Genomic DNA, 21,283 nt, shown 5'->3' with positions numbered 1-21,283 from the left:
TATATGTAGAAGTATACTTTGTTATTTCTCCAGTCTTACTATTTTATTTATCTGTGTAAATGGAAATCTCTTACTTGTATATGTTCATGCTGGTTGTGAATTGTTTGCCAGCAGCTTTAGAACATATTTGCTGTTCTAAATTATTCAGTGAATAAATTGATGAATAATGTTTGAACTCTTATCCTGTTCACTGGCAATCCTTGAGGTTCAAAATCCAAAATATTAATTAGATTTGGTTGAATTTAGGGAGCCCAAATAGCATTTTCATGCAGGTGCTGTTAAACAAAACACCTGTCAGTTGCATGGCCTACCTGTTATTTCCTCAATTACATGGCAAGATGAATGCTCAACTTAGATGCATGTAGTGCACATTTGCATTTAGCAAGTTCAAAGTAATTTTGAACATCAATACGTACTCCTATATTATTTTACTGTAAACTGAGTATTGCCAGTTAACTAATATGCAAGATTGTTCATCAAAGGCAAATATGAGTCCAAATGCTAATGCTTAATGCATTTTTTAGCTTGCGTGCTAACACATGATGAACATATTTGAAGTTCATCATTTAATACAAAAGCTTTAAAATTGTGATTTATCTGTTTCTGTGTAATTGCAGGTTGTTTAAAACCGTGTTTGTCTTGCTTTGAGAAGCCCCTTCTCCCTCGCTGACTGCCGTTTCATTTAGTCTTTGATGTAGTATAGCTGCCCTTTAATTGTACCATATGAGAGAGCCAATTAGATGAGCAAACATTGTGTTATTGTAAACACACTGAGTGATGATAAAGTAAACCACAGAGGTCCATGTCCTTGCAGATAATAACATATGTTCGTTGTATCAGTAAGTCTTCCTGTTCGACTGTCATAATTAGAGGTCACCATTCACTAACCACTATCAAGAAAGATTGGAGAAAGGAAGGACTGTAGGGTTGTATACTGCCTGTGGCTTGTAATATTTTACTTGATAACTTCACATTTTACCAAGAGGTTGTAGGATTACACTTTTGAATGAAAAGGAAGAAGTGGTATTCTCAGGTTCTGAAGAGATCAACCTAGCAAACTTTTTTTTAAAAAATAAAAAAATCAATATATCAATAAAATAAGGACTTCAATTATTTGAGATATTTTAAAGGTAAGACAAAATAAAGGCTTCTTGGGGAAGCAAACATTAAAAAAGAGTATGCCGTTAACAGACTAGAATAACAGATGTAGAACTTTCCTAAACTACATTCCAATTTCTAGTGTTTAAGCGGTATGTCAACAGCACTCAGCAAAATGGCTTCTCCAACAACAGTGCATGTATGTATGAAGAAAACGCACGCGCACTATTCACCTGGGGCCTTAGGTGCTTTGGTTCACAGAACTTTCATTCCTCCTTTGAATCTTTTGCAGGGAGGTTTTGGAGAAAACCAAGTTTCAGGTTTTAAAACAGAATGATTACTTAGAAAATAAATTTCCATTCACATTTGGACATTTGCAGAGCAGCATTTCCATTTGGAACTGGAAAGCTTGCATTCACATTAGCAATTCACATAGGATGCAGATTTGGATGTTGACGATAAGATGGAATCATATACAAATAAAACATAATAAAAATATTTTTTAAAAGTTAAGTTGGATATTGAAGGAAAATTCTTATCTTCACATGCAGCAGATCAGGGGTCAGCAACCTAAGGCCCATGGGCTGGTAGCAGCCCATGGGGCTCCTCTATCCGGCCCATGGCGACCCCTGCTGCCCCTACCGCCCACTCGGCATGGCACAGCGCAGCACGGGACCAACTTCCGAGTTGATGGTGCCTGTGTGCATGAGCACAGGCGCTCCTCCGACCTGGATGTGTGCCAGAAATAGCGTGTGCGCACACGCACAGGCGCTCCTCCGATGGATGGAGCATGGACTGGCCCATCGTCCGGTAAGCTTGCCGACCCCTGCAGTAGATGATTCTGATCTTTATATGGATGTTTTCTCCAAAATCTCAAACTTATTGGTTTTGGGGACACAATGAGTGTTCATGGGCTATACTATAATCAGTGGCATTCACAGCTAGAGGTTATAATTGTAGTTTGTTGTGGGAATTTGTTTTACAGACTTACACAGAATCATCAAGTTTATATTTTCAAAATATCAGGGCAGAAGTGGTGGTGGTAGCTGTACAAAGTGCAGCAAGAAAATAATGGTTCATTTTGCGTGTGTTTTCTCTCTCTTTCATTAGAATGCCAATCGAAATATTAATTTTCACAGTACTTTCTCTCTGTTTCAAGCTCTAAAGGAGGGCTGGGGAATCTGGGACCCTCCAGATGTTGCTGAACCTAAACTCCCATCGTCTCTCACATTGGCCATGCTGGCTTGGGCTGATGGAAGTTGGAATCCAACAACATTTGGAGATGACAAGTTTTCTACTCCAGAAAAAAAAACAGTTTCTCTCCCCCCCCACCCCCAATATAGAATAATTCATGGAACTACAACTTTCAATAGCCAAATGGTCAGAGCTTTACCAGGTGCTGAGGGCACAATATTGTGTGGAAAGCATTTATTGCACAAAGACTGGCTTTCACATCATGGTAAACCAATAAAATAAAACAGATATTAAGGTTGCAACCCCAAAATAAGTCCTATCAAACTCACTGGAACTTACTTTTCAACAGATATGCATAAGGTGGTTCTGTAAGTGCTTAGATATTTATTTATTAACTTTCTCTCTTGACTATCCTCCCAAAGGAGCCCTGTGATAAAACAATGCAATTCAAAATAATGTAAGCCTATCTAAAGAGTGGATTTGGAATCACATGGCGTATGACTGCAATCTTCATAAAACTGAAAATAAAATGGAATTCTTATATAACACATCCTAGTCATCTTTTAACAGTAACAGATCACCAGTGCAGTTTTAATTACTTGGGATATTCTGAACAAATGAATGAGTCCTGGAACTGTCAGGCTGATAATCAGGTTAAGCCCTTGTGGTAGTTCCATTAGATGCTTTATTTTCCAACTGAATCAAATTGCTGTATTTATTTTCTGGAGTATCAAATTGTTGGATTAACAGGTCTGTTGGTTATGAAATGGACATACTACCCTAATAAATACTTGGTCAATATGCAGAGACACAAATAAAAAAATATATTGCCTGCACATTTAATATATTCATTAAACACCCACAATTTATTTTATTCAGTGTATAGAACCGGGGGTAAATATTGGTTGAATTTTAACTATTCTGCTTTGGTTTTTCCTTCCCCATCCCTTTGGATGTGTCCTCCTGAACAGCTCACAGAAAAGGTAATGAAATCTATCCTGATTTTGGTTATGTAAACTATTCCCTTTGTACTTATTAAGAAGTCTCACCATGTTCTAAAATATGTGGTAATACAGCACACAATAACTTTACATTGTTAAAGTTAACTAGCCTCAACCTGGTCAGTTGCGGCTGCATGAGTTTAAGTTTCTGGAAGGAAGAATACGGTCGTACCTTGGTTTTCGAGCAGCCTAGTTCTCGAATGTTTTTGCTCCCAAATGATCAAAATCCGGAAGTGACTGTACTGGTTTTCAAATGTTCTTTTGGAAGCCGAACGTCCAACAGGGCTTCTGCAACTTCCGATTGGCTGCAGGAGCTTCCTGCAGCCAATCAGAAGTGGCGCTTTGGTTTTCGAACACTTTGGCAGCCAAACAAACTTTTTAAATGGATTCTGTTTGACTTCCAAGGTACAACTGTATTAATAAAGGGGTGGAGCTACATGCAGTTTGGCCCACCCATTTCCTCTCAAAAAGCAGCTCTGAAAGGAGGACCCATTGGAAGAAAAGTTCCACGTTCCTCGTTGTATTTATTTTAATGAGATATCCACCAGAGAAGCAATAAAGCTCTGTTGAAATGAAGAGATATAACAAAGCAATAGCAATTGGCCAGATGCACCTTTGTCACTTCAGTTTTCTGCTCTGTATTTCGGACTAAATCTTTAGCTTCTTACATATTCTGCCTTTTATTCGCAGTGCACTCCCTGTACAAGTTGCATGGAAAGCAGGTTGAGTGTCACCAGCACCCAAATTTAGGGTCAGGGAACTGCAAACGTGCAGAGCTCCCGACACCTTGCCATAGATGTGCCAATGTGAATCTTAACCACTGGAAGCCTCTCTGTGCCCCTCAGGTCACCCAGAGCCAAGTCCGCCAGTTTAGTGCGCCTACTCTGAAGAGATCTGCTGGGAAGAGCCCTTGCTGGGATTGTGGGGAAAGAGGTCCTATGCCAGGAAAAGGCATCTCATGCACGAGGGTTTTCTGGCATATCCAATGTAATCTGGCAACATCCCAGAGGCTTTGAGGCTCTGTTAGATCTAGAGCCATTCTCTGCCTTGCAACTTTTTGCTATAGGAACCGTATGATCTGTGAATCTCTCTTGGCCCCATCATAGACTTTTGGGCCATTTAATCAGAATGTCTTCTGGTGAGGTCTACAGCACACATATCCAGCTTAAGGTGCCCCTTCCTCTGCTTGCTGTGATTGGTTAAGGCTTGGCCCCTGCTATACATGTGTGCTGCCTAGCTTCCACACCTAAGGACTAGATCTGAGGTGGGGAGCCTGTGGGGAACTTCCAGGTATTGCTGGACTTCTAAATCCCTTCAGGCCAAGTTAACATGGCCAGCAGATAGGGCTGATGAAAGTTGTATTTCAGCAACATTTGGAGGGCCACAGGGTCCCCATCCATGGGCTAGAATAGATCATCCTGGAATTTCAGTTTGTTTTTACATACACCTATAATCTCCCATTTTTATATTTAGGAGGAAGAAATTGTCGACTGGTGGAGTAAGTTTTATGCTTCAATAGGAGATACTGAGAAATGTGGACAATATATTGCAAAGGGATACGATATGCTAAAGGTATTTGTTTTGAGTGCATTCTTGTTGTTGTTTAAAGATGTCGCCAACTTTAAAAATAAGCAGACTTTAGTTCAATGTACTGTTTTGGGTTGAACTTGCCACCCTCAATTTTAAAAAAACTTGAGGCATATTGCTTTTTTATTTTTGTACAAGGGGTTGTGAAATAGGTCCCAGGGGGGAAACTCCAAAGTTACCTTGAAAGAGGCATATTCTCTTGCATGATCACTGTACATTTTGCATGAGTGCTATGGGAAAATGACAAGATCATGCCACCAAATAACAGGTTGCTGCTTACTGTATTATTATCCCAGGCAATCTAAAGTTCTTTCACATGCACCATGAATTATATATACACACACAGTCACTGTCTTTAAAACTTAGGGATGTTTTGCAAAGTTGTGCATTTATTGAAGCTTGCCACTTGTTTGTTTCTAATGCTTTTTTGTAATTTTACCTAACTTTTGTTTCAAGGTGTACAAGAGTGAACTGGAGAATGTACCCGATTTTAGGGGTTTAACAGATTTTTGTGATACTTTCAAGCTGCATCGGGGCAGGTCTGAAGAAAATGATGACCCTAGTGTTGTGGGAGAATTTAAGGTAAAACACGCACACCTTAAATTACATTATTAGGCAGAAAACCAAGCTTAAGTAGGGTACTGTTCTGCGTAGTACTCCATTCCTAAGACAGAACAGATACCTAATAACCAAGTAAAAAAGGCTTGTTTTGGTCTGGACTTACCTTTTCATTTTTGTTTAACTTCATAGGGCTCTTTTAGGATCTACGCATTACCAGATGACCCTAACGTACCACCTCCTCCTCGGCAGTTCCGTGAACTTCCAGACAGTGGGCCTCAAGAGTGTATCATTCGGATTTATATAGTCCGAGGCTTAGAACTCCAGCCTAAGGATAACAATGGAATGGTGAGCTAACATTTCCAGATGAGCGTTAAGATCAGACCACTATTGTCTACAACAGGGACATCCAACTCCCAAGAGACTGCAATCTACTCACAGAATAAAAAACTAGCAGGGATCTACCCCTGAGGTGTTGAGTTGTTGAGCTTTTTTTAGGGAGGAAAGCCCATTTTGGAGAGGAAAATGTCGCTCACCAAGGGAACAATCTGCCTCACAGCGAAAACTCTGTCTTCTGTTCTAATGATCATGCGTGAATGGAGGAGGGGGAGGGGCCGGATGCTCTTATGCCACCACAAGGGAGCCCATAATCAACACCGGAACCTCATGATTGTCCAGTTAGACATCCCTGGTCTGCAAGTTGTAGTACAGCTTTGGACCAGGATTCTGGTTTAGACCAGGATTCGGGTAATATTATTATTAATAGTAATAATAATTTTGCAATAATTTAGCAGGAAGAAATAGGCAGATATATACAGTGGTACCTCGGAAGTCAAACAGAATCCGTTCCGGAAGTTCATTACACTTCCAAAAATGTTCACAATAATAACAATAATAATTTATTATTTGTACTCCACCCATCTGGCTGGGTTTCCCCAGCCACTCTGGGTGGCTTCCAACAAAGATTAAAGATACATTAAAGTGTCACACATTAAAAACTTCCCTAAACAGCGCTGCCTTCAGATGTCTTCTAAATGTCAGGTAGTTGTTTATCTCTTTGACATCTGATGGGAGGGCGTTCCACAGGGTGGGCACCACTACCGAGAAGGCCCTCTGCCTGGTTCCCTGTAGCTTTGCTTCTCGCAATGAGGGAATCACCAGAAGGCCGTTGGCGCTGGACGATGGGGATGGAGACACTCCTTCAGGTATACTGGGCCGGAAACCAAGGCACAGCTTTCGATTGGCTGCAGAAAGCTTCTGCAGCCAATTAGAAGCCGGAGAATCTACGTCAGACATTCGGGTTCTGAAAAACGTTCGCAAATTTGAACACTCACTTCCGGCTTTACGGCATTTGGGAGCCAAACGTTTGACTCGCAAGGCATTTGTGATGCAAGGTAGGACTGTACAGAGTTATGACTACTGAAATGTTTTATAAAATAATACCATGACTGAGAATGCCAGACTTGGAATTGAGAATCTGGGCTGAAATTTTCAGGTGGACGTGAACTCCCCCAGGTGCTCCTAAAGCAAGTCACTTCCCCCATCTATATCTCTTAGAAGGCAGCATCTGTTACCTGCCTCACAGTGGTGTCACAGCAATAGATGAGATAAGGATTGTAATGACTGACATAGCAATTACTTGCAGAGACCAGTGCACCAAGGCATAAATGGCGCTCCTTGCTGGGAAGAGCTGGAGTGGTTCTCCAGCCTCTTAGGTGAAAGGGCCAGCTCTATCTGCACAAAAGGCTGCATGCCCAGAGCTGTTCCATCGGCCAAATTTCCTTGGGAAATTTCCTTGTGTAGGAGCTCCATATATAGACATGGACCTTCGTAGAAAATGTGGCATGTATTAATTATCAATCCTACAGTGCACATGAATTAACAATACGCTTGTTTCCAAACAGTGTGATCCTTATATTAAAATCACCTTGGGCAAAAAAGTGGTGGAAGACAGAGATCATTATATTCCCAACACTATCAATCCAATTTTTGGCAGGTAACTTCCTTCTTCTGTGTGATTAGAATGGCTCTAATCCTCTCATAGATTAAAGAACAATTATGCCTTGTCATAGCCTTAATTTTGTTTCAAGAAATCATTATTTCACCTTACTCTTACTTATGAAAAAAAAGTCAGGGGAATGGGGGAAAAGTGTGGCACACTCTTCTTCTGGTTTTTTGTTATGGGAGGATCCTGAATTGGATTAGAACACAATGAGGGATGGACTAGAACATTCACCTCAATTTACAGAGGAAGAAAATTCTCCCATTTAAAAATGCTTATATATTCTGCTGATAGTACTAATATTCCAGTTAATAAACTGGAATTGTATACAATTTTTTAAAAGGGGTGGGGGATTTTGGAAGAAGGTAGAGAGTTTAATCCTTATGCTAATGATATGCTAATGTCCTCAGAATGTGACGAATTAAGATGTATTTATAAGTTAGAAATAAGGATTTTTATAGTATTCATTTGCTGTTTTTTCTATCAGCCAATTATCTTGTATCAGCCCACAGGTCCATAGTGACCCTTGCAGGGTGTTTAACTAGTAATTCCAATTGCAGTGGCTTACTGGTTTATGAAAAATGCTGATCGTATTTGTTGTGAGTGTCACTAATGTTTTCAGGGTGGTTAGTTTTCTGAATTTCAAACATGCCAAATATTCCTGTGTTTAGAATGTACGAACTGAGTTGCTTCTTGCCTCAAGAGAAGGATCTGAAAATTTCTGTTTATGACTATGATATGCTGACTCGAGATGAAAAAGTTGGTGAAACCATCATTGATTTGGAAAACAGATTTCTCTCCCGCTTTGGATCTCAGTGTGGAATACCACAGCAGTACTGTGTGTAAGTTGCTCACTGCTATAGCTATTAAAAACATGGAAAACCTAAGCCCATGATTAAATGTCTCCCTGCAAAAACGACGTTCCTTAGAAGCAGTTATCTTGGCTGGACTTAACGCCTCATATTTACTGCATTTTCACAGACTGTGGTAGGATATGCTATGGCTTTCCTGATTAAAGCATTGTCTCCACTGAACTTACCTCAGTTCAGGATCCTATATATATATGCCAATGTGCCCCTGAAGCTCCTGCACATGTGTGCTTTTCAATAAGGCAGCTTCATAAGTAAAAAGGATTCATATCTAAGACTGCTGCTTTCATTACAGGAAATGGGAAGCCCTTGTGAGCAGTGCCAAATAATATTTTACAGCTTCAGTGTGTGTGTAAGAAATCAAGGGGGAAGCATCCTTCATGTGGGCACTTCATTTTCACTGCAACAAAAAATATAGCCTAGAAGTGTGTGTATGTTTGGCTTCATTCAGACATAACACTAAACCATGGTTTCAGGAATGAGCATAGCATCCACCCAGACTCATATACAGTACTTTATTCTTTTCCTCCAGCTTGGGTAGGAAAAAATTAGAAGCTCCGCTTCCATTTTAGATTAGCCACAGTTTAGTGTATCCTCCGAACCATAAAATGTGGTTAATCTTAACTATGCTTAGTGAAAACAGCCAGCTTTATCAACTATGATTTGAAGTTGAGTGAGCACAGTTTGTCCAGGCTTGAAATAGGTGATTGGCAATGGAGGGAAAATCACTTGGGCTCAGAAGAAGGCTAAACTAGTTCTCATAGGCTCCATAGGCCTAGCATATTTTAGTTTCACAAAACATCCTATTGTGGAGTTGAATACCCGTCTTTTAAATTCAACATAATTCCATCCACTTGTTCCTCATATTGAGGAATATGGCAAAGCGTTACTAAGAAATGATGTGCCTGTATCCAAGAGACACACTGTCTATCTATCCTGAAATTTTCTCTTAATTCCTAAAAAAGCTCAGGTATCAATACATGGAGAGACCAATTGAAGCCAACACAACTCTTGCAAAATTTAGCCAGGGTTAAAGGCTATTCTCCCCCAGTCCTTTCTGAAAATGGGACGAGGATTAGTTATGGAGGAAGACAATACACTTTGGAAGAATTTGGTGAGTTTTCTCCTTGTTATTGAGTTTCGCTGATTTGTGTTTGTGCTGTCCCCACTGTGTTTTCCTTGAGCATTTATATTTATAAGAATATAGAATTGAAACTGCATTGTCAATTGTAGCCAGTAGTTTTGACGTGGAAAACCAGATCAGCATGCGGAACTGGGGCTTTCCAATTGTTCGCTATAGGAAAGTGAAAGAGATGCAATGCATGACTGAGTGGAATTTTGCCTTTCCATAGCTAGCAGTGAAAACCCCATATGCTCATAGATCTAGCAGGCTGTTCTTGGTCCACAATAAATCTATTGAATGATTGTATAGATTTATACTTGCTAATTTCAGTATTTGGCTGTGAATGCTTACTGATTTACATTTTTCTTTCTTTACTTCAGAGGCCAACAAAAAACTGCATGAACACCTTGGGCCTGGTGAAGAACGGCTTGCCCTTTACATTCTCAGAACTCAGGGCTTGGTGCCTGAGCATGTAGAGACAAGAACTTTGTACAGTACCTTCCAGCCAAACATCTCACAAGTACTATACATTTATATTTTATTTATTACTGCATTTATATCCCACTTTTCTTTCAAGGAGCTCATCTCTACATCAGTTACATCCACCAAGTCCCCTGGTGACTGGCTTGGCATCACATACCTGATGTAGATACAGTGTTTTTTTCTGGGAGGACGCAGGGGGACGCCTACCCCTAAACACTTTATGAATCTAAGTTTGGCCTCATTGAGGGGCAGTATTTCAATAGGAGCAGGAAAATGACAGTACCCCTAAACATTTTTTTAGAAGAAAAAAAGTGCACTGTGTATCCACTGGGACCTCTAGCTGTATCACACACCCACCCTCAAAAAAATACCACACACAATTAGAGCTGGATGAGGATTTTTCATCTTTATCATATTTTGTCATTTGGGGGCAGGGTTAGCTTCTGGTTTCCCCCCTGCATGTTAAGCATTGTTTGTTTGTTTGTTTTGTTATTATATGAAGTGGTATGAGAAGCTGTTCCATGGGTCGCAGTATTCCGTTCTTGATGTTTTGGTAAAGACCTGTAATTTTTCACAGCACTTCAAGCACTGTATTGACTGTGGCAAGGGCTTGGGTGTTCCACGTGAAATTTCTGACATCTTCACCTTGAAACAACAGGAAACCCAGCAATGCCATGTCATAAATTACTTTTGAAAGGTCTCATGTGTTTCAACCATGTGTTGCCATGTGACATGGTAGGCAGGTGTAAGAGTGGAGAGTCAAGCCCAAGGCCTAACTGTGCATATGCAATAAGCTGCATGGTTCTTTGGATTCAGGCCATGATATCAAATTGGAATATTGATAATGTCATATAACAGGGTTTTTTTTTTAAAAAAAAAAAAGACCTGACACGATTGCCTTACTTGATACAGGGGAAGCTTCAGATGTGGGTGGATGTTTTCTCCAAAAGCATGGGTCCACCCGGCCCTCCTTTCAACATCACTCCTCGCAAGGCTAAGAAGTAAGTAAATAAGGATTACGGTAGGTGGCATGCTTTTTTGGAACTTCCATGTTGACTCTTTAACTGCGGTGATGATTATGAGCACAGTGTTTGCATTTACTTCATATTCTGTTCCAGTCCTTTCCACTGCTAGAATACAAACGTGTTCTTTATACTCCACAACAGGGATATTCAACCAAGTGCCTTCCAAATGTTGTGGACTACAAGTTTAACCATTCCTTTTTTAAAAATATTTTTTATTAGTAATTTCAACATAACATATTATCAAAAAGCATATCATCCTTAAATCCCCCCTATTTTTCCCTCCCCCCTCACCAAAACACAACCCACCCTCCCCTTCTCTCCCCCCCCCCAGACTTCCCTCAGCTCCTCTCTCTGGTTTACCAACATATGTTATTTTCTGCATGTTAGAAAACTGTACAGATCCTTAATTTATCTATCTAAATATTATCAGTAAAAAGTTTGTGAATGTTTATTCAAAACCTGCCAAGGAGTCCAGTTCATTTTGTTGTTTCTTTAAATACTGACACACAAATTACATGACGAGGATAACTGTGACTTTAAAGATGAATGGGAACCCTTTACAAGTTTAACCATTCCTGACCATTGGCCATGCTGGCTTGTGATGATGGGAACTGTAGTCCAAAACATCAGGAACGAACCATATTGGCTCCCTCTGATCTGCTGGATATAAACCTAAGAGCAAATCCTGTATTCCAGGTATGAACTGCGGGTAATTGTGTGGAACACAAAGGATGTCATCCTGGATGAAAAAAGCATCACAGGGGAAGAGATGAGTGATATCTATGTGAAAGGGTAAGAGACCCATATCCCAGATCTTGTTAATGATGAACACAACTGTAAGATAAATTTAAAGGTCTGGTTCTCATTAAGAGTACCACTGCATTGAGCTTTGACTGCAGAAATTTCCAGGTTCAATCCCCAGCAGCTCAAGGAGGGAAAAACCCGTGTCTGGAAGCATGAAGAGCCACTTCCTGTCAGAGCAGACAGAGCTGGGCTAGATGGACTTGGTACAAGGCAGCTGCCTGTGATGTCATTACTGGAAGAAGGAATTAATGAAAGGCTGGAACGTTGTCCTCAGGCATGAAAATGTCTTGAGCTGGCCCTGTCAAATGACTTCTTTGTTATCTTGGGTGTAGGAAGTTTAATGGGGACATTGGGACCGATTACTGGCAATATATCTAACTGGCAGAACTGGCCACATTACACTGAGATTAGTGGAGCTATTTGGGATGAAATCAGACAAGAGAGTGCCAGGGTCTCTGTTTCAGTTCTGGTGTTTTGCAACGTAAACATTACAGCTCCGAAGCTGCAGTGAAGTGTTGCTGCATTGTGCAAAGCCATCAGTCCTATTCACTATACACAGCTAAATGTCATTGTTTCTGACTTTCAGATGGATGCCTGGCCATGAAGAAAATAAGCAGAAAACAGATGTGCATTACAGGTCCCTGGACGGGGAAGGGAACTTCAACTGGAGATTTATTTTTCCTTTTGAGTATTTCCCAGCTGAGCAGCTCTGTACAGTTTCAAAAAAGGTGATTCTTCTCTGATTATGTTAATAATAAAAATTAAGCTTGGCCATTCACAGCCAAAGGCCTTGCACCAGGACACTGAGTTGTGTGTAGATTTTTCCTGAATCTTTAAAAAAAATAAAAACGACACAGCAAACTGCAACCTCCACAGCCACATGTTTTGGTAGATCTGTTTGGAATGGAAGGAAAGTTCTGTCCCCTCCTTTGTTTTTTTCTGCTCAGATTTGCTGTTCCCCTGCACAGATGCTTTTCCATCCATAGAGGAAAAGAGACAAGTAGAAAAGTAGCAGAGTATAAGAACATGATTTTGGGAAGGAAATGACCAAAGGGTTAAAAAGCCCTTCCCACTTACTGTTCTTCCACTGAAACTTCCAGCCTCCCACATCTGCTTTTCATATAAAGAAAAATCAGCCTTAATATTGGAAGAACTATTACAGGTGTCTGTAATGTCATAGCTAGAGTAGCCCATAGGTAGGTCAGATTGTGGCCTTTACCAAATTCACACATTCAAGCAAGTATTTGTCACTCCTTGCCACCTGAATATTTTAAAATGCAAATATTTTGTTATGAACCTTGCTTTGCATATCCCTGAGATACAGTTTTCTTTCCACTATGTCTGATAATGAGTTCTAAGATACAAAAAATAAACTCCACACCTTTTTGGCTCCAGAACTACAAACCTGCATAATATTAAAGTGTTTCATAGTGTGAAAATTTCAGGTAAGATTCTTTTTTTAAAAAAAGCAATATATTGACAGTTCAGATGCAAGGAAACCAATTACTTGTCTGCTGTGAGTGCAGCAGCAAAAGTTTTCACCAGCTTAGGCAAGCAGAGGACCTTCTAATGAATTGCTTTTGAATGTGATCCTTTTTGGCCAGCAGACCAAATCTCTATCTCATTCCACCTCTACTGGCCAACTTTGACAGGTGGGTGGAGCCATGCACTGTCAGTCATGATGATGTCAGGTGTCTGACTCATCAAAATTGGCCTGCAGAGGTGGGGGGGGGGGAGATATTAAGCAGCAAATTAGCACTGAGTAGGATTTAACTCTTCGCTCCTTAGCTGAAGTTGAGCGTGCTGCTGTGGCTGCATAGTGCTGTTCCTTGTAGGAAACAGTGAGTCTGGCCAATGTAGAATTTAACTCTGTCCATCATCTGAGATCACCTGCCCAAACATGAGCTGATTGAAAGGTAGATGTGGTTTGGGGAATTGGGTCCCCCGATGGGCCAAAAGGTTTCCCAACCCAGCTTTAGGCACACACTTTTTTCCTGTAGTCACAACTCCCTGTTTGTGGAAATGCTGCTGACAGAGAGATGGAATTAGGGGCAGTGGGAGGGAGGTTGGGTCACTGCAGCAGGCATGAAAATTACTATTTCTTTTTACTGGTTTTGTTCTCCTTAGGAACACTTTTGGAGCCTTGACAATACAGAATTCAGAATTCCACCCAAGCTGCTTATTCAAATATGGGACAATGATAAGTTTTCCTTGGATGACTATCTCGGTATGCCCTTTGAAGTATAATATGGGTTGGTTGGGTGGGGAGTTTTGCAAAGGGAGAGATTTTTGTCAAGTTTTCATTTGGAGAGAAATGAAGTGTGTGACCAGATTTCCCACCCACCCACCCTTCTGTCTTTTCCTATAGGTTTTGTTGAACTTGATTTACACAATGCAATTGTGCCAGCAAAGTCTCCAGAAAAGTGCTCTTTGGACATGATTCCAGAATACAAGCCAACTAACACTCTCAAGACCCCTAAGATTGCTTCACTCTTTGAACAGAAATCCATGAGAGGATGGTGGCCATGCTATGCAGAAAAAGATGGCTCCCGTGTTTTGGCTGTACGTCCCCGTTAATATGCATAAATAGTTGCCAGGGTTTCATTTTGTCTCGAAATCTCTTATAACTCCCTCCCCCTCCAGCACTTCTCCACCTTTCTTAAATATCATGAGCAAAATATCATAATAGCATAACTCAGCCTTCCTCAAACTGGTGACCTGCAGATGTTGTGTCCATCATCAGAGCTGGGGCTAATGGGAATGATTGTCAAAAACATACGGAGGGCACCAAGGTGGAAGAGGCTGGAATAACTTATCACTAACCTGCCCCAGATGTGCACAACAAGATCCAGTGATTGTAGCCAGGACCAATTGACATGAATAGCTTATCTCTCATTGATTTTAATGCATTCATAATATTTTCTGCTTCAAGAGCTGTGATCTATATCTCCATGCATGCCCCCCCATTTTATATGGCTTGAAAATATATTATAATTAATGTTTTGTGGCATATAAACCCAAGGATTCTATGCACACAAATTTCCAGTTTTATTTCTTAAAACTTAATGGGAAGCATAAAGAACCTAGCCCACCCTGTGTAATTCCTCTTCTTCATCTGTAATGCCTAACACTGGAGGTCTGTTTTACTTTCATTGTGAAATCCTTGATGGTATTTTCATTTATTTGAAGGGTAAAGTTGAGATGACTCTGGAAGTCCTTGGTGAAAAAGACATTGATGAACGGCCAGCTGGTAAAGGCAGAGATGAACCTAATATGAACCCCAAATTAGAGCAACCAAAGTAAGATACTTTCCTATATTTGAATTCAATATTCTTTAACCTTGAGTATCCAGATGTTGTTGAACTACAATTCCCAGCATCCCTGATTGGCTATGCTGGCTGTGGATGATGGAATTTGTGGGGATAGGAGATGAATGAATGCTATGCCAAATCTAGATGTCTGTGCCATACATCTAAAGCACCCTTATACCACTTTAAAAGTCATGGCTTCCCCCAAGAATCCTGGGAGCTACAGTTTGTTAATGGTGTTGAAAGTTAGGAGACCTCTCACAGAACTACAATTTCCAGCACCCTTAACAAACTACAATTCATGGGGGAAGCCATGACTGTTAAAAGTGATATAAGAGTACTTAAAATGTATCGTGTGGGTGTGACCTTAGTCAGGCTTAATGTAAACCCATTGAAATAAATGATTTTATTCTAAGCATGACCAAGTCAGGATCCAGCACAGTTTTCTCAAGAAATAACCGACTGTAACATGAATTAAACAAATAAACTATTTTAATACATTTAGCATCAACTATATACTGGATGTTTTATAGAACCTATCCATGATATATAGGTCCTCTCTGCAGCACATAATCAAAATTCTGAACTATCTGGTCTTTAGTTTTATAAATATGATACATTATATGCTAGGCTTTACTAAGTTTCCAGATAATTTAACTTTTCTACCTAAGCAGCAAATATCATGTGCCTGTTTTCATTTAAACCCCACTTGACTGATTTGCCAGTAAGGAGTCATGTAAAAGCCCAAGGCAACATGTAAGTAATAGTAATGTGATTTCATTAATAAAAAATTGTCAATGAAACTTGGCATTCAGATTTCATATTGGGATTCGGCTCCCTAGTTCTTGAATTGTTTGAACCTTCTCAGAGCAGAGTAGGCAATGGAAGTCATGGAGGAACCATTACAACTGTGTGACATCAGAGCACAGCTGGTAGTGGCATCAAGAGAGGCAAAGGCCAGGCAAACACTGCAAGAAAATGAAAAGGATGAGAGACAGAAAACTACGGTGTAAGATTTAGAAGCAAGGTTGCCCTACCTACAGGGCTGGCAAAATTCCAAAGGCACCATGCAGCTAGGAAAATGCTGGATGGGAGAAACCCAGTTTCCTTTCCCGAACTCAATATTCAGAATAGCAGGCTCAGCTCCATAGAAGTGAATAGATTGAAGACTCTCACCTGAAGACTCCTAACCTGCATACAAGAAGATGAAGGCAATAGAAATGTGAATTTACAGTAAATTGGCTCAAACTGGTCTTATTTTAAAACATCTGCCTTTTCTCTTTGAATGATATGCTCTAAGCATGATCAACTATAATGGGGTAGCCAATGTGATACCCTCCAGATATTGCTGGACTACAATTCCCATGATCCCTGACTATTGCTGGCATGGGTCGATAGGAATTGTAGTCCAAATTGTTCAGAGGCTACCAGGTTGGCAATCTTTGTCTTACACAAAATCGAGAGCACAGCCCATTAGCAATAAATATGCTAGTTACTTGGTATCCTATGTTCCTTGCTAAGGTAACCAACTTTTTTGTTGTTGTTCCAAAATATAGCCGACCAGATACATCTTTCCTTTGGTTCACAAATCCATGCAAGACAATGAAATTCATTGTGTGGCGCAGATTTAAGTGGGTCTTCATTGGCATCCTCCTCCTCCTGATTGTGATCTTGTTTGTAGCAATTCTTCTGTACTCACTGCCGGTAAGCATTTAAAAAATGTGTAATAGTGTTTTTAGTGTGTGACATTGCGTCTGTCTGTTATAGGCTTATATTCAGGATACAAGCCTGATGCTCCTGTCCAGGAAGCAGTACATGAATTACTATCATTGGAAAGGGAAGGAAATAAATTGCCTGTCATTTCCCTTAAGGGTATTTTATATCTTCGGAGGGTTTATCTCTGAAGAAAACTTGGAACAAGACATAATGCAGATGTAGCAGCTAGCTGCTTTGTTGACTGAGGCCACTAGCCAAAGTTACTCCAGTTCTCAAAGCTCTGCCAATACATTTCCCAGCCAAATCCAAATTTTACAGATGATGCGTCTGGGGAGGATGGTCCTTAGCATCCCAGCATTAGAATGGTACATTTTGCTGGGAAATAAGGGCAGACATTAATGGTGGTCCCCTAGTTTTGGAATTTCCTCCCCCTTGAAATCTAGTTGGTGCCTAAACTGCTGACTTTTAGATGCCAGGCTGTCCAGGTCTTTGACAATAGCTTCACTGCCATTTGAAATGGTTTCAATTGCTATTTTGATTGTATTGTTGTGGTTTTTATAATTGATAATGTGCTGTTATGAGTTTTATTGTTACCTGCCCAGAGATCTGTGGGTGTGGGACAGGATATAAAGAGCCTAAATTAAATTAAAAGTCTGTTGAACTGAGTTTTTAGCAAAACACTCTTCAACTAAAATAAGTGTGTGTTTAAATCCAGAGTGCACTTTGATACTTTTCCTTCTCTTTTTTTGTAGAACTACCTGTCAATGAAGATTGTGAATCCATTTCCATCTGGTTAAGGAAGATCCTTTTCTATAAAATGTTACATTCCAGTAAGGTATTGAAACCTCCACCTTTGGACCAAACAGAACCACCTGATAATCCTATACCTATCTACTCAAAAACAAGCCCCACTGAATTCAGTGGGACCTACTCCCTGGATAGGATCGAGGCATAAATCAAACTGCTTGTGTTTTTAACCAGGAAGAGGGTCATTTCTAAGAACTGAACTGTTATGTATGATGTATTGGGTGGTGCCAACTGTAAAATACTATGCTACAGTTCAGCATTTTGACTACAACAGTTTATTTTCTCATTTTGTTATCATCTTTGTTTTAAAAATTACTTTCCAAAAACATTATTCCAGAAAGCTTTCCCTTTCTCTCTTCTTTTTAAAGATGCACTCTATTTAAAGTATTGTTTTTTTATCATGAGCACTTTGAAATCCTGCCTCTTGATTTATGGAAAAAGCAGGCACTACTTACATTTTTAGAAATGAAAAAAACAAAACAGTGCAATAATAATTGTTCACCAACTGTGTGAACCTCATGTTTTTAAAAGGTCATATTTACAGCAACAAGCTTCCATTCTCTGTGGTTCAACTTTTAGAGCAAAACGATGAAATAAAGCAATATAAACTTGTGGTTTATCATTGTGCTTATTATAGTTACTTCTAATTTCAATTATGTGTTCACAACAGCAGAAATCAGATGTCAAGACAATGGTAGTATCATAATTACAGTCCTGTGCAGTTGGATACCCATAATCCCACTGAAATCAATTAATGGGGTGAGTGAAGGTTAACTATATAGGACATGGGTCGGCAAACTAAGGCCTGGGGGCTGGATCCGGTCCAATAGCCTTCTGGATCCGGCCCGTGGTCAGTCCGGGAATCGCTGCGTGGATCAGTGTGGGTATTCTGATCATTCGGTCCGCACCATTTACCCCCCTCCACACACACACACACTGTGGCGGCGCCTCCTGCCTCCTTCCTCCTGGCTTCTCCCTGCCCTGCCTAGAGGAGGAAGGGGGCTGGGCTTTGTTGAGCCATGGTTGGCTGAACACCATTTTAAGCAGCGCCTCCCCAGAGCCACCCCTTTTGTGCCACTCATCATACTGCCACCACCGCCAGCCCCTGGCACTCACAAGGCACAGGTAAGCAGCCACCGGGGCTCGTCTGGTGCTGTGGAGAAGGAAGGGGAAAGTTGGTGGGGAGAGATTCCCCCCCCCAAAAAAATAGTCCAGCCCCTCACAAGGTCTGAGGGACAGTGGACTGGCCCCTTGCGGAAAAAGTTTGCTCAGCCCTGATATAGGATTAGATGCTACAGCAAGCCAGGGGGTTGAGGGTATGCTATCCAATCACCTTGGCTTCCCATTATATTTGTACCTGGGAATGTGGTTTGTTGCTCCCTAAGGAACCACAACCGCTAGCCAGTTACTGTATTTTTCTGTGTATAACACACACACACACACACACACCGTGTATAAGACGCTCCTTTTGGGGGGACTCCAATTAAGAAAATGGAGGGATACACTATCCGTGCATAAGACAACCTCCAAATTTTAACATAACTTTTTAAGATAAAATCCTAGTCTTATGCGTGGAAAAGTACAGTAAGTGTACATAGCATTGCTGCCTTAAACATCCTGCAAGTCCATCCTGCCCTCTCTGTAACTTATATGTGTGAATGAGCCATCACAGACAGAACTTTCATGCCCACCAATATCTAGCACAATCTTTTAAAACAGAGCAAGTCCACACATGCTGCTGAGAGGAATCAAATCTTGTGTAACCAAGATGGTGTATATGTGCACATGTGAACCAGCCCCCCTCTTTTGACATTGCCCAATTCATCCACAGTTGTCACTAACGAAATAAAGAAAGGGCTTTAGTTACAATACAATAGGCACCCCTATTGTAGGGCACCCTAAACTGTAGTTTTAACATATGTTTATACTTATATGTGAAGTGTGGTTATGAGCAAACATTTAGGATTCTGAAATTTGGCTTTATTTCCTGTTGGAGCCCAACTTGCCCTGTCACTACCAATAAGAATATGGCAGCTATAGATGTTATGAGGTTCTCTCTGCCATTGCTATGAGTCATGGCAGGGCAGACCTTGCATCTGTGTAAAAAGATGTGTAGATTTCAGTCGGTTTGCACCTTTTTGTGGGTAAATGATAATCAGCTAAATTTTTCTGAGGTAAGCTGGTGGGTATAATTTCAGGAAATCATTTCCATAATGTGGAGTGTTATGTGCCAGCGTGGAACGGTTGTGCTGTCAAGATATAATAGCCTTTTATTTGGGATTGGAAAGAACCGACTTATGAGGCAAGACCTAAACGTGACAGCTCAGAGCTGGAACTAATCACAATCCACATGGATTGTCACTTCAGTATTGAAATTGTAATACTCTGGCAGCAACCAGCAACTTGTGTCAATGCAAGTTTGATCACTCCTGATTTAAGGCCTTTCAGTCGGTGACACAAATTTAACAGGGGATGGAAAACACAGAAGACTTGCTTTTCATCCAAAGGCTAAAATACTATTAAAGAGAGATTTGGTCAGCACCATTCTGGGGAAAACAATAATGAAAACGGAACCTGAGCAATCCTTCACACTTGGAGTGTGAAGGTGACAAGGAGATTTTTTTTCAACTGGCAATGCATCAGCCGTTCACAGCCCTAAAACCATTGAGCAGATCTTTTCAATATGTAACAACTGCTCATCAAAGTCTACAGCAAAAATGCCTACAACTTGCTCAAACACTTTTAAAGCCTCATGCTTTGTAAGAGTTCCCTGCCTTAAGCGAGCTATCCCTACGTAGCTTTTCCTGTTGCCTCAGTCATGAAAATGTGTTGCAGGAGAAAGGCTATTTGGCTAAAACGTATGATAACCAAAAGCTGGAATTTAAGGTGTTAGAGTTACCCCATAGTCTGTGTTTTATGGTTAGCGGGATGTCTATAGTTGGCAAGCAGTGAAACACTGGGTGACTGAAGGAACCTGAGGCCTAGGAATATCAAATGGTAAGTGAAAAAGAGGAAGAAGATAGTTGCTGGCCACTGAGAGGGAACTGAAGAAAAGCAAGAAGGAGAGAAGGCAGAGAGATCCACACCATACATTTAAAGATTATAGCTTCCCCCAAATATTTCGTTAAGGGGACTTAGAACTGTGGCCCTGTGAGGATTCTTTAGGGGAAGCCATGACCATTATGATGATATACATGTGCTTTAAATGTACAGTGCAGATGAAGAAAGGGAGGAGGGGGAGGGGAAGAACAGTAAGCAAAGAAGAAGCTAGTGGAGTGAAAATAAAATTTATTCTCTGCTGAGATTGGCATTTTAATTTATTTAACAGATGTTGTGGGTACAGGAGTGGGTACTGTGAACCCACTCCTGTAAGCAGTTGCCAAGGATAGAATTCCTTTAGGACAGGAGACAGGAATCTTTTTTCAGTACTAGGGCTGCATTCCCTCTTGGGAATCTTTTGGGGGAACCACATGGTGGAAATAGGATCAGAGGCAAAAATGGGTGGGGGAGCAATTGGTGTGATTTTTACTTTGTCAGATTCAGAGATTTCTATACCTGCACCCACTTCCATTCAGGCAAGCAAGAGGCACATTTCAGCCATGCAAAAGGCCTTGAGGAGGGTGCAGTGCAGGGCTAAGGAGGGATGCAGCATAGGAAGAGAGGCCGGCGGCCTGGGGAGGGAATGTATGGTAGTCTAAGGAGAGTCCC

The 21,283-nt window shown here is 40.7% G+C and overlaps 1 protein-coding gene across 3 annotated transcripts in view; it reads left to right on the top strand.

The window, feature by feature from the left end:
- Nucleotides 1–18,189, top strand: part of MYOF (myoferlin) — a 79,317-nt gene extending 61,128 nt beyond the window's left edge. For all 3 annotated transcript variants that reach the window (XM_082224901.1, XM_082224903.1, XM_082224902.1), the window contains 16 exons: nucleotides 3,264–3,275; nucleotides 4,767–4,865; nucleotides 5,337–5,462; nucleotides 5,631–5,786; nucleotides 7,343–7,434; nucleotides 8,112–8,282; nucleotides 9,275–9,423; nucleotides 9,813–9,952; nucleotides 10,828–10,916; nucleotides 11,637–11,732; nucleotides 12,331–12,472; nucleotides 13,872–13,971; nucleotides 14,113–14,306; nucleotides 14,934–15,043; nucleotides 16,609–16,756; nucleotides 17,521–18,189. In XM_082224901.1, the coding sequence (XP_082081027.1) occupies nucleotides 3,264–3,275; nucleotides 4,767–4,865; nucleotides 5,337–5,462; nucleotides 5,631–5,786; nucleotides 7,343–7,434; nucleotides 8,112–8,282; nucleotides 9,275–9,423; nucleotides 9,813–9,952; nucleotides 10,828–10,916; nucleotides 11,637–11,732; nucleotides 12,331–12,472; nucleotides 13,872–13,971; nucleotides 14,113–14,306; nucleotides 14,934–15,043; nucleotides 16,609–16,756; nucleotides 17,521–17,565 (1,869 nt within the window). In that variant the 3' untranslated portion in view covers nucleotides 17,566–18,189. The remainder of the gene's footprint in view (nucleotides 1–3,263; nucleotides 3,276–4,766; nucleotides 4,866–5,336; nucleotides 5,463–5,630; nucleotides 5,787–7,342; nucleotides 7,435–8,111; nucleotides 8,283–9,274; nucleotides 9,424–9,812; nucleotides 9,953–10,827; nucleotides 10,917–11,636; nucleotides 11,733–12,330; nucleotides 12,473–13,871; nucleotides 13,972–14,112; nucleotides 14,307–14,933; nucleotides 15,044–16,608; nucleotides 16,757–17,520) is intronic.
- The last annotated feature ends 3,094 nt before the right edge of the window (nucleotides 18,190–21,283 follow it).

The sequence above is a fragment of the Podarcis vaucheri genome (assembly GCF_965113315.1).
Source record: "Podarcis vaucheri genome assembly, chromosome: 5".
Taxonomy (NCBI): domain Eukaryota; kingdom Metazoa; phylum Chordata; class Lepidosauria; order Squamata; family Lacertidae; genus Podarcis; species Podarcis vaucheri.
The sequence above is the reverse complement of the archived record's forward strand: the minus strand, read 5'-3'. Positions and strand labels throughout refer to the sequence as shown.